Source organism: Haliotis asinina, chromosome 8 (assembly GCF_037392515.1).
Source record: "Haliotis asinina isolate JCU_RB_2024 chromosome 8, JCU_Hal_asi_v2, whole genome shotgun sequence".
Classification (NCBI taxonomy): domain Eukaryota; kingdom Metazoa; phylum Mollusca; class Gastropoda; order Lepetellida; family Haliotidae; genus Haliotis; species Haliotis asinina.
The window spans coordinates 48,645,153-48,660,420 of NC_090287.1; the positions used below are offsets into that span (position 1 = coordinate 48,645,153).

The 15,268-nt window shown below is 41.2% G+C and overlaps 1 protein-coding gene across 1 annotated transcript in view; it reads left to right on the plus strand.

Moving 5' to 3' along the window:
• The window catches only part of LOC137295284 (mucin-5AC-like), a 70,096-nt gene extending 56,104 nt beyond the window's left edge, over positions 1–13,992 (plus strand). Inside the window, exon 4 of the mRNA XM_067826598.1 lies at positions 12,851–13,992. Coding sequence (XP_067682699.1) covers positions 12,851–13,992 — 1,142 coding nt within the window. The remainder of the gene's footprint in view (positions 1–12,850) is intronic.
• The last annotated feature ends 1,276 nt before the right edge of the window (positions 13,993–15,268 follow it).

Consider the following 15,268-nt stretch of genomic DNA (forward strand, 5'->3'; position numbering starts at 1 on the left):
ATGAGATATCTATGACACACCTATGAGATATCTATGACACACCTATGACATATCTATGACACACCTATGAGATATCTATGACACACCTATGAGATATCTATGACACACCTATGAGATATCTATGACATACCTATGAGATATCTATGACACACCTATGAGATATCTATGACATACCTATGAGATATCTATGACATACCTATGAGATATCTATGACACACCTATGAGATATCTATGACACACCTATGAGATATCTATGACACACCTATGACATATCTATGACACACCTATGAGATATCTATGACACACCTATGAGATATCTATGACACACCTATGAGATATCTATGACATACCTATGAGATATCTATGACATACCTATGAGATATCTATGACACACCTATGAGATATCTATGACATACCTATGAGATATCTATGACATACCTATGAGATATCTATGACATACCTATGAGATATCTATGACATACCTATGAGATATCTATGACACACCTATGAGATATCTATGACACACCTATGACATATCTATGACACACCTATGAGATATCTATGACATACCTATGAGATATCTATGACATACCTATGAGATATCTATGACACACCTATGAGATATCTATGACACACCTATGAGATATCTATGACATACCTATGAGATATCTATGACATACCTATGAGATATCTGCCACAGATAGATGCGAACTCCTAACGTCACATCACAATTCTTAGTTTTGTTTAGGAAAGTTATTCACCTGTCTTTTGAACCCCAGATTAAACAGTTACCTTGAATTAGACAACATTCTCAGTCCTTCACAGAGAAAACATACTTCTGAGAAAACATGTCAACGCTTGATAATATATTCATTTTAAAAATGTTAAACCAGTATTTCAAAACATGTAAACGAAATCCTTTATACGCTCTTATCGATTTTACATGAGCATTCGATAGCGTATGGAGAGTAGGTCTTTGGCACAAAATGTGTAATAATCTAAAATCTTGTGTTGTGGTTGACAAACAAATTTCCAATTTCTTCTTTAGTTAATCTGGTGTTCGACAGGGAAAAAAGCTCTCACCATTATAATTTTCGATTTTTCTCAATAACTTGGATGTTTGTCTTGAGAGCAAAGTGTCTAAAGGCGTCGAGGTCAATCGTGTGTAAGAAGCGTATCAATCTATTATTTTTCTATCTGCGAATTATGCGATACAACTTTAGAATTTCCTTTATGCATTCAAAATATATTGTGGTACATGGAAACGTGTACACATACCAACAACTAGAATTATTATGTTTGGTGTCGGTAATAAATCTAAACTATCTTTTCAGTTTGATTCTAAACCATTTGAAACTGTAAATAATTATACGTACTTTGGCATGAATGTTCAAAGCAACAGGCAATTTAATTTCGCAGTCAATAATTTATTGTCAAGCCATGTTTGCATTACTGAACAAATCAAGAAGCTTCAGTCTGGCACTTAATACTAAAATTAATCTCTTCGATATTGCCTTATATGGAAACGAAATATGGGGGCATGAAAATACTGTAAATATTGTTATAGTGTCTAGTTCAGGACAGCCATGTCCAAATATTTCTACTGACCAAAAACTATGTGACCAGGCTATATGATATTTAGTTATTATTATTCAATCTGCAACCTTGATCTTTATCACTACCGCAGAGTACATTGTTTTGTCAGCTACCTTGTTCCTCTTTGTCACTTCCATTAATTACTGTATATGACATTTATGGCCTTTATTGGTCATCCCCCTTGGCTGTGTCTGTCATCACATCAGTTGTAGAAGGAAGTGCTATTAGCTTCTCTATCTGTCCATTGTTGAATCTTTGCCTGTCTATTGTTGTTAAAAACTATATATATGTATGCTCACATCTATACTGTACGTGAGAGATGAGAAGTGAGATGTGAGTGTGGAGACCGGCATTCCGACTGTCTTTGTGGGGACGACCGCGAGCAGGATTATGCCGCTCGCAGGAAAGGCCCTGGGGTTGAGCTGGAAGTCCGCTCACCTCATTCATGTATACTCGTTTGTCATGTCTTGTGAAAGCAACTAAAGAAGTTTGAACTAAACTATGCCTTCGTCTCACCAACGTATTCATCATTTGTCTTCGTCAACGTAATATTCATTCATCTCACATACCAAGTCGATGTCTACAGGCACCCGTTGACACTATTGAAAAGTTTCATCTTAAATGTTTGCTACTGGCCTACGATTATCAACCCCTAACTTAATGACAACTGGGTCGTTGACAACATAAGATCCTACCGCATTCCTACTTCTTACAGTAACTGGCCGAATGTCCCAAACAATGAAACTATACTGATTACCCCATTGATTACCTTAGATGATTATCCATTTGTTAAGAATATGTCCATATTTATAAGAACTATCAATAACACCATAAAAGGTGAGTGAGTGAGTTAATATTTAACGTCACAGCGGCAATATCTCAGCCATATCGTGACGAGAACACTTAATACTGAAATGGAAGATATGTATTTCATAAATAAACCTGTCGTCAAAGGACAGTAAAACAACTTGAAGAATCACAGTTACAATTTAAAACCAGTGTGGAAAGTTAAAACCAATATCACCATTTGGGCAAGACAATATAAAATACGGGCTATATATCACCAAGGACAGAAGGTAGATCACCATACTAGGGACCATAGGGACTTACAGTACATTTGCTTCCTGCATGGACCCTAGTTGGATTTACATCATCCCTTCAGCCGTTAGTAATTTAGGAAATCTAGCCATAAATTAAAAAGACGGGCATTCTACGATTAGAAACAGTGGAACGTTTTGATGTACTTTAAATGTTTTGGGACTTACGTACCCTCTTAGGAGGACAATAATTTTATAATGCTTTAACCCCCCTCGAGGATACAGCCACTAACTTTCTGAGTTACTAATTCAAACTTCCAATCATGCAATATTTATCTTTTTACAATTCATTTAGCAAATCTAATTCTTTTAAAAAGGCAATAATTAAATGAGAGCTAACATTATTAAAAAGATATTTCCAAGTTTGTGAGTTAAAATATTTATCCCTTGTGATGGAACATTCAACACAGTCAAGCAGGGCATGCTTGACTGTGATTTTTTCATCACAAGGGATACAAAACGGAGGATCATCACCTTTTAATAAATATTCGTGAGTATACCTCGTATGGCCAATGCGACATCGTCGCATAATGACCTCCTCTAATCTGTACTGGCAACCCAAGTAAGTATATCCGATATAAGGTTTTATTGCATGTAATTTATTTATACCTCCCTGGGTGTCCCACTTCTTCTGCATCAGTTCACGGATATAAGATCTTATTGTTGCTTTGTAATCAGAGTATGGAATAAGAAGTGGTGTCACAGATTTGTTGAGTGCTGCCTTAGCAGCAAGATCGGTCATTGTGTTCCCAGAAATGCCAACGTGACTGGGTAACCAACAAAGGACGATGTCGCACTGGCCAGTAGCAAGATCATTATACAATTCAAAAATTTAAAGTAAAAGTGGATGTTTACAAGCCAATTTTTCAATCGCCTGAAGTCAAGAAAGAAAAGATTATACATTGGTGGTGTTTAGGGTGTTTTTTAAATATATTTGAGGGCTGTCAAGATGGCGTTTGCTTCCGCTGTGAAAATAGAGCTGTAATCTGGTAAACGAGAAGGCATTGTTCTGGATCCAATGACAGTGGCACAAGCCACCGCGCCACCGTCCCTGGACCCATCTGTAAATAAGGGTTTGTATGCATTATATTTACTTTTTAATTGATTATATTTTTGTATTTTTTATATTGTAAGTCGTTTGTTTCTGATTTCTTAAACTATGTTAGAGCGAAGTCAATTTGTGGCCTAACCATTTGCCAAAGAGGGGAAGAATGCAAACAGGAAGGAGCGGAAGGAGGGAAGAAGTCCAAGAGGCGGAACAAGAGAAGTCTTTTTGTTGTACAAATCCTCATAAAGAGGATTAAAGACACAATTATATACAGGATTAGATTCATTAGAAGCTACTTTTGGAATGTATTGTAAATATAGTTTTATACGAATTGGTTGTCAGAAGGCTCATCAGCTTCGACGTAGAGACTGTCGATAGAAGAGGTTCTAAAAGAACCAAGACAAAGTCTTAGGCCTTGGAGTTGCACAAAATCGAGTAGTTCTAGGTTACGCTCCACCGATGGAGCCGTAATCAAGTTTAGATCGCACCAGTGATCTTTATAAGTGAAGAAGGGTAGTTTGATTCCCTCTCAATTTTGAATTAGAAACAACTTTTAATAAATCGAGTGCCGTCGGGCATTTGACTTTAAGGGATTTAATATGCGGCAAAAAAGACCAAATGTGAATCGAAAATAAGGCCCAAGAACTTGGCCTCCTTCACCTATTTGATTGGGTTACCATTTGGAAATAGTTCTGGGTCTCTACGAGGTTTGTATTTACGACAGAAGTGTATACAATTGGTTTTTTATTTAGAAAATTTGAAGCCGTTTTCAAGACACCATTTATCTATTTTCTTTAAACAAAACTGTAGTTGCCGTTCAGTAGTATGCATATTTCTCCCACGACAGTAAATATTAAAATCATCCACAAATAACGATTCATCTATTAAATCGTTTAAAACTTTTGATAAACTGTTGATCTTGATGCTAAAAAGAGTGACAGACAAAATATTGCCTTGTGGAACATCCTGATCCTGATTGTAATGACCAGACAGGGTAGAGCCCACACGGACCTGGAATTGTCTGTCATTTAAAAAGTTAGCTATAAATTCAGGCAAACGACCTCGCAGGCCGAAGTCATGTAAATCTCTTAAAATGCCATATTTCCACGTAGTGTCATATGTTTTTTCGAGATCAAAAAGACAGACACAGCGTGTTGTTTATTAATTAGTGCGTTTTTTAACAAATGATTCCAGTCGCAAGAGGTGATCGACAGTACTTCTATTTTTACGGAAACCACACTGTATATCTCTTATGACGTCATTTGTTTCCAAGTACCAAACAAGTCTATTATTTATTTTGCGTTCCATGGTTTTGCAAATACAGCAAACGATGATGATTTGTGATCAGAAGAAGACTTTGAATTTACCCAAGTTAATTTGGCAACATGTGGATGGTTTCGTTATTTTAGAGCTAGACTCAGATGATGATTTTGCTACTATACCATAGCTTTCTGGGTGATCAGATGTCTTTGACATTTTTTGCCTCAGAAAAAGAGATATTTTGAGTAAACTTTATTCTGTTTATCTCCATTTTCTCTTTCCAAATATGACACTGTTTAGAAAATGAGGAATGGTCGCCTGAGCAGTTGGTGCACTATTTAAAATCACTGTCAAGATCTTCTGTTGAGTAGTGTGAGCACACACAACTGACAATGTGCAAGTAGTTACACCATGTCCATATTTCTGGCATTTAAAACACCTGAGCGGGTTGGGGATGTAAGTGTCAAATTGAATGTTACAGTAGCCTGCCTTCACTGATTTTGGAGCATTTTGACATGAAAAAGTCAACAGATTCGTGTTTGTTTTGATGGTTTCATTGTTTTATTTTTGACATAAAGCGCACCTTGATCCTTCATTTCTGATACTATATCAAGGTCCGACATATCAAACAATCGATCACGATCTCTCACAATACCTTTACTTGTGTTCAAGGTTTTGTGAGCAGAGACCGTGACCGGAATGCCCACGAAAGATTTAATGTTCATCAGGTTGGTTGCGTGTTGCTCTTTCCCGCATTCAATTAACAGCGCACCCGAATGTGAGCGTCTAATTTTTTCACATCCCAGCAATACCTCGAATACCCTTGGATACAGCAAAGGGGTTCAACTTTAACGATGTCTTGTCAGGAGTCTCAATCACAAGGAAACGCGGTCAATACTCAGTCGATGCAGACGGTCTATGATCAGTATCAACAGGGTCAATATCAAGTGGACGTTTTGGGTTTTTTGTTAGGATTTCATAAGCCATGGTTAGTGGTATATGGTTCATCATCCGAGCTCCCCACCCACCACGGAGTATCACAAGGACAATGCTAAAAACAAGTGGGTCTCCAACTTGCAGCACCCGGATGATATACTCCAGTAGAAGAATTATGAATAATTAATCCACCAGATTGGCCCATGGGCCATCGCCTTCTGGACATTAGTTCCAAACAACATGATTCAAAATCAAACATGTTTTAGACAATAAAGCCAAGACCAAAATCAATCAAAATTAATTCCAAGTTATATTTGTGCAAAGATAAATATATTTATAGTCTATGCACAGGGCTTGGCATGACCAGCCGATTGGTTGAACTGGGCCCATTCAACCTCCCATCTAGGTGAAGTAAGGGTCGAAAGGGTGTGTTGAGCAAAGGGAACGTGGTTACAGGCTCCCAGTGCCCTCAACCCCCAGACTCCCGTCCTCCACTGACACAGGGCCGCAACCCACGGCAAACGGGTTGGTGGACCAAATATCCCCCCGGGTCCACAACGGGGTTGTTGGCGAGCTCTTAGCGTTACCCAGCACCCACCACGGGGAGGGTGCCCACCATAAAAAGATAAACACACTAATATACTCATTGTTGCCAAGTGATCGTAACAATTTATCATTTATATTATGACTTTATTTGTACTGTTCCTGTACCAGTAATGGTGGTTTGTCGAAACACTAGTAAATACAGAATTGAATTCAAATGGTTTATGTTATTGCACTTTGCACTTTCTTAGGCTTACAACCGGCATTAAGTATAGGATAAAGCATGATCGGCGGGCATTATTTTTCAAGTAAAGCCTGAGGGAAAACTGCCTTACGTTTTCATAGTGCCCACGGGTCACGTTTTATCCAACGTATAAACCGACCGAAGATACACTTCAGATATAATTTCAATATTTTGTACTCACTGATCAACTGGGATGAGACTGGCTGCCGATGCCTCGCATTGCACGTGCCATATACGTGTTCTGAACGCGCTACCCTGCACGAGAGGTGACCGCACACCGTTCATACCGAGAAACAATCTGAATCGTAACAGCGATCCTTCATAGCCTAGTGGATAAAACCGCCAAGATTGAAACCGTGGGGATGGAGGTTCGAAATATTGTAGATAATGTCATATTTTACTTTCATATTCAGAGATGGCAAGACAAACTCACATCAGTCTTCAAACACAAGTAATAATTCAAAGTTAGGGGACCGTATTGAATATCCCGGGGCAGAGGGACGATATTAAAGCAATACCCCCTCATCGATCTGGATATGACAAGGAATATAGAGAACAATAGAGAGACGTCATACTAGGTTTATAATAGACATGCAAATTACATGTAAATAGTAAGTAGATGTTCAAGCATGAAAAACAATATCACAGTTTTAAAAAGATGAAATGTCTGTTAACATGCTTCGTTCATAGAAAGGCGTCCGTTCCTAGTTGGGCATGGTCTTCCACGAGACCCCAAAATGCCCGGCACCGTTTTGGCATGGACTGAATGAGTCTTTGCTTTGGAGCGTATGAAATTCTGGACCATTTCCGCGACAACTGATCTAACGTGTAGGGCGCTGGTTGACTGACACATACGTGTAAGGCTAAAGCCTTAAATAAAACATATCTAGATTTCTTCTGGCACAGGCAAACTGTAGTGCAAATGAGTTGCGCCGCATAGAGAAAATAACCAGTCTTCTTACAACGTACTTTCCTCGCTTCGGTTTGATAAATATTTTTCGTGTCAAAATAAAATATCACCACCATAAGCAGACCGTTCTTTGCCTCCATTCCCCCTCCCAACTTCCGATTCAACGGAGTGAAGGAACAGGAGTGTATTATTACATAGGTAGGTAGGTAGGTAGGTAGGTAGGTAGGTAGGTAGGTAGGTAGGTAGGTAGGTAGGTAGGTAGGTAGTGAGGTGAGGTGAGGTGAGGTGAGGTGAGGTGAGGTGAGGTGAGGTGAGGTGAGGTGAGGTGAGGTGAGGTGAGGTGAGGTGAGGTGAGGTGAGGTGAGGTGTTAGGGCGACATTGGGCGTTTAAACCATATACATGAAATTATCGCCAAGTATTGTGTTCAATGTCTCTAAGAGCCTTACGTTGGTTTTCACGAGCTGGACATTCAATGAGGTAGTGCTGAACTGTTTTTGGGCAGAGTAAGTTACAACTTTCACACATAGGAGAGATGTTTTTATCTAAAATGTATGCCTTTAATGCACAATGTCCTAGCCTAGGGCGAGTTAAAACAACTTCATCTGTGCGGCAACGCCGACGAATATTGAAATGTATTTTGCCAAGATGCATTTATTGACGATGAAATGACAAACCAGTAATCTCTTGGATTGGGCTTATTTGATTGAATATCTGGCTGTGAAGCCATCTTAGCAAGTGTGTCAACTACTTCGTTCACAGCTACACCAACAAGTGCAGGAATCCAAACAATATCACAGCTGATGTACATGGAGTTTCAGTATCAAGATACAATAATTATGTCGTATATAATATCACTGCGTGGACCTTGGACACCTGATTGAATTGCTTGTATAGCTGATAACGAATTAGTAAGAATCATTATCTTTTACCCATTTTAAAGCTTGAAGTATGGCTGTGAATTCTGCTGTAAACACAGACAGATGATCAGTCAGTCTAAATCTTTTTGATAAACCAAGATCGGGAATATAAAAGGCCCCACCAACATGACCGGTTCTGGGATCCTTTGAAGCATCAGTGTAAATATGAGTAAAATTTCTATATTTGGTGTGAATGTAATCTTGGGTTAGGAGTTTATTAACACTTGGCGACATTTGTTTGTTTACAAGCTCCGAGAAATCATGAGAAATCGAGGGTTGTGTTAAAGTCCATGGACCCGTTTAGAGAGAGATTGCGCAGCATTCAGCTGAAGATTGTTCAACTCGTACTGCGAGAAAGGCATCAGTGCATATCCGAAGAGCTTTGGCTTGAACACGATCGAGTTTAGCCAGACAGCATTTTGCAGCATTCATGAAAACTTGACAACCGTATTCTAATCTACACAAAATGAGTGCTTTGTACAAAAGAAGCAAGGACGATTTATCAGCACCCCACTTTGTGGCAGACACGCTCTTCAGTCAATTGAGAGACAAAAATCCGTACCACGCACATCACACACAGTAAGAACGAGACACATCACACACAGTCAGTACCAGTCACATCAGACACAATCAGAACCAGACACGCCACATACATTCAGTACCAGACAAATGAGACACGGACAGTACTACAAAAATTAGACATTCAGTACCAGACACACCGCAGAGTCGGCACCAGACAAATCAGACACAGTCTGAGCCAGACACACCACACACAGTCAGTACCAGACACACCACACACATTCTGTATCAGACACATTACACAGGCACATTACACAGTCAGTACCAGACACATCACACACAATCACTACCAGACACACCACACACAGTCATTACCCGATACACCACAGTTAGTACCAGACACATTAAACACATTCTGTATCAGACACATTAGACAGTCAGTACCAGACACACCACACACAGTCAGTACCGGACACACCACACAGTCACTGCCCGACACACCATACACAGTTAGTACCAGACACATTAAACACATTCTGTATCAGACACAGTCAGTACCTGATACACCACACACAGTCAGACACACTGACAGACACACCACACAGCCATTGCCCGACACACCACACACAGTCAGTACCAGACACATTAAACACATTCTGTATCAGACACAATCAGTACCAGACACATCACACACAGTCAGTACCAGACACACGACACACAGTCAGTACCAGACACATGACACACAGTCAGTGCCAGACACACTACACACAGTCAGTACCAGACACACCACACAGTCAGTACCAGACACATGACACACAGTCAGTACCAGACACACTACACACAGTCAGTACCAGACACACCACACAGTCAGTACCAGACACTCTACAGAGTCAGTACCAGACACACTACACACACAGTCAGTACCAGACACACTACACAGTCAGTACCTGACACACCACACGCACATTAAGAACCAGGCAGTGCCAGGCTCGTCAGACACATAAGACACATTACCAGGCTCGCCAGACACATCAGACACAGTACCAGGCTCACCAGACATAGACACAGTGCCTGGCTCACCAGACCATCAGACACAGTACGAGGCACACCACACGCACACAAAGAACCAGACACGACAGACACAGTACCGGGCTCATCTGACACAATCAGTACCAGACACATCACACGCACACTAACAACTAGACACATCAGACACAATCACTACCAGACACTAGACACACAGTTTCAGTTACATGTACATAGTTCTGTTTTGGCCAGTGCAGGGTAAGGAGAGAATTCTTCAGATCTAATCAACATATTTATGTGTATTCGAAGAAAACGAGCCAAGTAACACAAGCTATGATTTTAATCTAATCTGAAATTGAAGCATATAACATATATGTAGGTGCGGTGTTCAGTGAATTCAGATCTCAAGAGCTTTCCCCTTGTCCAATATACCAGTCGGGACGATGGTGGATGCACTACCTATGTTCGTAGTTTGGCTGTTTATTGCCTGTGTCATACCAAATGTCTTTTCACTGGGTGGTCACGGTTTCAGTTTGCCTCCCGGTGTTCTCCCAAACTCTGGGACAGTCTCAGCACCTTCCCAACTAGTATCCGCACCTGCACCGTCGTTTGTTCCATCGATGTCCAGATCAGAATCGAGTGATGTTTTCAGTGATATCTCCGAAAACGACGTGCTGGCTAATTCATTTGGCATAAACAATGTCAATCTTCGTTACTCAAATACAGTGACGACGACGAAATCCAGCTGCAAGTCGAAATGCATCCGAGAGAACACGTGTGTCGTAGCGCTGTATTGTCTGAAGGAGAAAGAGGACGCCCCTATATGTTTGAACCCCGCGGTTTGCACGTGGACACTTAACGTACATAAAGGAGACTCATGTCACATCTACATCCAGGCGGATACTGATGAGTTTCTGCCCAGCAACTCATCTGCAAGTTCTTGCCAGTACTTTAGTATACGTAAGTACATTTGCTATTTTCTTTGAGAATATAGTCCTAACACACAGCCATTATAACGTAGAACACAGCGGCTATGTTGCAGCCCATCTTGGAATATAACCCTAAAACAGAGTCATTATAATGAACGTTCAGTACAGCATAGCGGCTATGTTGCAGTCCAAGTTGGAATATCACCCTAAAATACATTCATTCCAGATCCCAACTGTCGGGAAAAGCCCGATGTCTCAAACTCAATGCCCGGTAAATCTCCAACGCTGAGCGCCGACGGGAATGTCCAGTACACGTACAGCTGCCAGAGAGGCTACGAAAACAGCAACTCAGGAACCACGTTAGGTGTTTGCAACAAGCAAGGGACCTGGACCAAACCAACTGCACTGTGCCTGGCCGATCCATGTAGGTTGAAGCCACTTGAAAACACACCTCAAACATCAGTAGTAAAAGACCAGGGACACAATACCGCTACGAACTGGCGTGATTAAATGCAACAATAATGTAACTGTGCTGATAGAACATTATTTTCGGAGTGGGTATTCTATCAGAATCGGAAATATACACGAGAAACAAACATCTAGCGGCCAACCTACCTACTTATTATTTGCATGACGTGACAGAAGTTCCATTCTTTTGTGTCATCTTTCAAAATTTCTTGCCAATTTACGGAATGGAATCATTAAACCGTGACGATTCGGGTGGGTTAATTTCAGGCAAACCGTGAGTCACTGGTCACTTCGATAGGTATTAACTCGCCCATGTTACAGCACATTGTACGGGTAAGGCAAACAGTGATGATATAATGGCTTTTACTTGAAGGGGGCGATGGCTTGGCTTGAGTGGGTGTATCGGTAACGAAAGAACCATTAAGAACTGAAACTAGGGAATGTATGCTTTGAGAATCGGAAAATAGGTAATTTGACTGAAAGTGATAGAAATATGCTATAGCTTCGGCATTTGCAGTAGCTGGAGACATAGTATGGTAGGATGGTTGGGTTTCTGTTTAATGCCACACACAGCAATGTGAACTTTAGACCAGATTATCCAGTGATCAACAGCATGAACAATTTACGCAACTGAGATACGATGGCATATGTAAAACAGTGAGCCTGACCACAAGATCCCCTTAGTCGCCTCTTACGACAAGCATGTGTTACTTAATATCAGTTCTAATCTGGATCTTCACGGCTCGACATAATCTGTTATGAGATGTGATTGGCATAAATTTATTTAAACCGAATGATATCACACACAAGGTACTGATATCAACTAGAAACAGTTTCATGTCCAGCAGAACATAAGGCTGCCGAGTTACTTGAATGAATCTGACAAGAATTCTCAGTTGTCCCAAGTCTAATCTTAACTCCTGATAAATTCTCATCTCTACTTAGGTTTAACCTAATCGTAGAGTATCCCGGTTTTGCTTTAACGACCTTCTTACGGGAACCATAATGCCTGCTATCTCAGGCAAGCCTTCGATACTATATACGGTCAAAAAGCATTAAGTTAACTTTGATTCTGAATATATCGATCATTACTGCTCTTGTTTGCAGCAATGGCAAACCCGCTTTCTGGACTTGTCTTACCTTCAGTCCCTAACGTGAAGCCTGTTGTAGTACCCTCCGCTCCGGCAGGTGTTGGTCCTGGACCGGCTGTCACTGCAGCTCCAAGTCCCGGTATTGCACCTCCATCTCTTCCTTCTATAACGATTGGAGGTCAAATAGTTCCGTCTTTCTTAAAACGACCGACCACAACTACAGCTACAACCCCAAGACCTACTACCTCTGGGACGACCTCCTCAGCTACGACCACAAGTCCAACCACGCCTAAGACAGCCTCCTCAACTACGACCACGAGCAGTACTACTTCGAGGACAACCTCCTCAACTACGACCACAAGGCCAACTATGTCAAGGACAACGTCCTCAACTACGACCACAAGTCCAACCACCTCAAAGACAATCTCCGCAACTACGACCACGAGTCCAACCACCTCAAAGACAACTTCCTCAACTACGACCACGAGCCCAACAACGTCTAGCACAACCTCCTCAACTACGACCACAAGTCCAACCACATCAAAGACAACCTCCTCACCTACGACCACAAGTCCAACCACATCAAAGACAACCTCCTCAACTACGACCACAAATCCTACTACTTCCAGGACAACCTCAACTACGACCACAAGCCCAACCACACCAAAGACAACCTCCTCAACAACGACCACAAGTCCCACCACATCAAAGACAACCTCCTCAACTACGACCACAAGTCCAACCACGTCAAAGACAACCTCCTCAACTACGACCACGAGTCCAACCACGTCAAAGACAACCTCCTCAACTACGACCACAAGTCCAACTACGTCAAAGACAACCTCCTCAACAACGACCACGAGTCCCACCACATCAAAGACAACCTCCTCAACTACGACCACAAGTCCAACCACATCAAAGACAACCTCCTCAACTACGACCACAAGTCCAACCACGTCAAAGACAACCTCCTCAACAACGACCACGAGTCCCATCACATCAAAGACAACCTCCTCAACTACGACCACGAGTCCAACAACGTCTAGGACAACCTACTCAACTACGACCACGAGCCCTACTACTTCGAGGACAACCTCCTCAACTACGACCACGAGCCCTACTACTTCGAGGACAACCTCCTCAACTACGACCACGAGCCCTACTACTTCGAGGACAACCTCCTCAACTACGACCACGAGCCCTACTACTTCGAGGACAACCTCCTCAACTACGACCACGAGCAGTACTACTTCGAGGACAACCTCCTCAACTACGACCACGAGCCCTACTACTTCGAAGACAACCTCCTCAACTACGACCACGAGTCCCACCACGTCGAGGACAACTTACCCAACAACCACCACATCGTTTTGGGATTATTTTGTTGAAGTTATGACCTCATGGTAAAAAGGTGGTGTTGATTATTGCATTAAGGAAGAGATTTTAAGAAGTCTTCTATTTGTATACTCTCCGAAATGAGCAACGCATAGGTTAATTTAATCTGCACATATTGAAATGAGCTAACATTAGTAGCAAACACTTTTCACAGTGAAAAAGATCGAATGGCTGTTAACATCTAGAGACAATGAAAAGTTCAATAATAATTATATCAAGTCTTCAATATCTGTTGTGACCACCATGGGCCCCCAAATCTACACAGCACCTCCTCGACGTGGACTGAATATCTTTTACTGAAGTCTTTGAATTCGACCATGTGGAATTCTGATCCATTCCCCTTGCAATTCCTGTGACAGGGGATCTAACATATGGGGCGCCGGTTGATCGATACATACTCCCGAGGTCATCCCACAAATGCCGATGGGGTTGAGGATGGGAGATTTGGAAGGGCATAGCAGCCCTGTAATGTTCTTACTCCGAAGATACTGAATAGTGGCATGTACTGTCGGAGGCCTCTCATTACCTTGCGCACAAAAGTAGGTTTATGCGTGTAGGATAACCCTTCCCTTACGATTTACAGCAGTGAGTCACGGCATAACGATATTCTTTCATTTAATTTAGCTAAGAAATGCCAAAGACCGTCTAAAATGAACCCGGCCTTACAAAGGCAATGTCCATGCTCACGATTCATCAGAACTGCATGTGCATATTGCGATCAACTTTTTCTACATGACATTGTTACAAAAAGAGACACTTTCGAACGTAAACGTGCATCACGTTTACGAAGATGCGTTTTTGCGCTGTGCCGTCATTCAATGCACACAAACCAGATTTATAATGGCAAAATTATAACAATTAAACACCAATTTTGACTTCATACATCAATATGACCTATGCGTTTCTGTTTTGATTTGAGTGTATTAATTTCATGTTATATTCTGGAAACATTTCCGAACACAATTTAGCGGTTTTGGGATCATTTGGATTGTCCTGTGTTACTTGAACAACGTGATCATAACCTACATTGGAGGATGTAATCACCTCCATCACCCGCCACAATGCTGACTGACCAAACACTTAGTTTGTTAGTTGTTTAAGGCCGCACTCACCTGTTTTCAAGATATAGGACGCCGCTTTGTTATAATCGAGTCAGAGAGGATCCAAAATATTACCCACGATCCCATACTTCATAAATTGTGTGACAAATAACTGAAAATGTTAATTATAAATCAAAGGTCAATAAAATGTAAAAAGCATTTCAGCTCATTTTGTTTTATCGCTGATT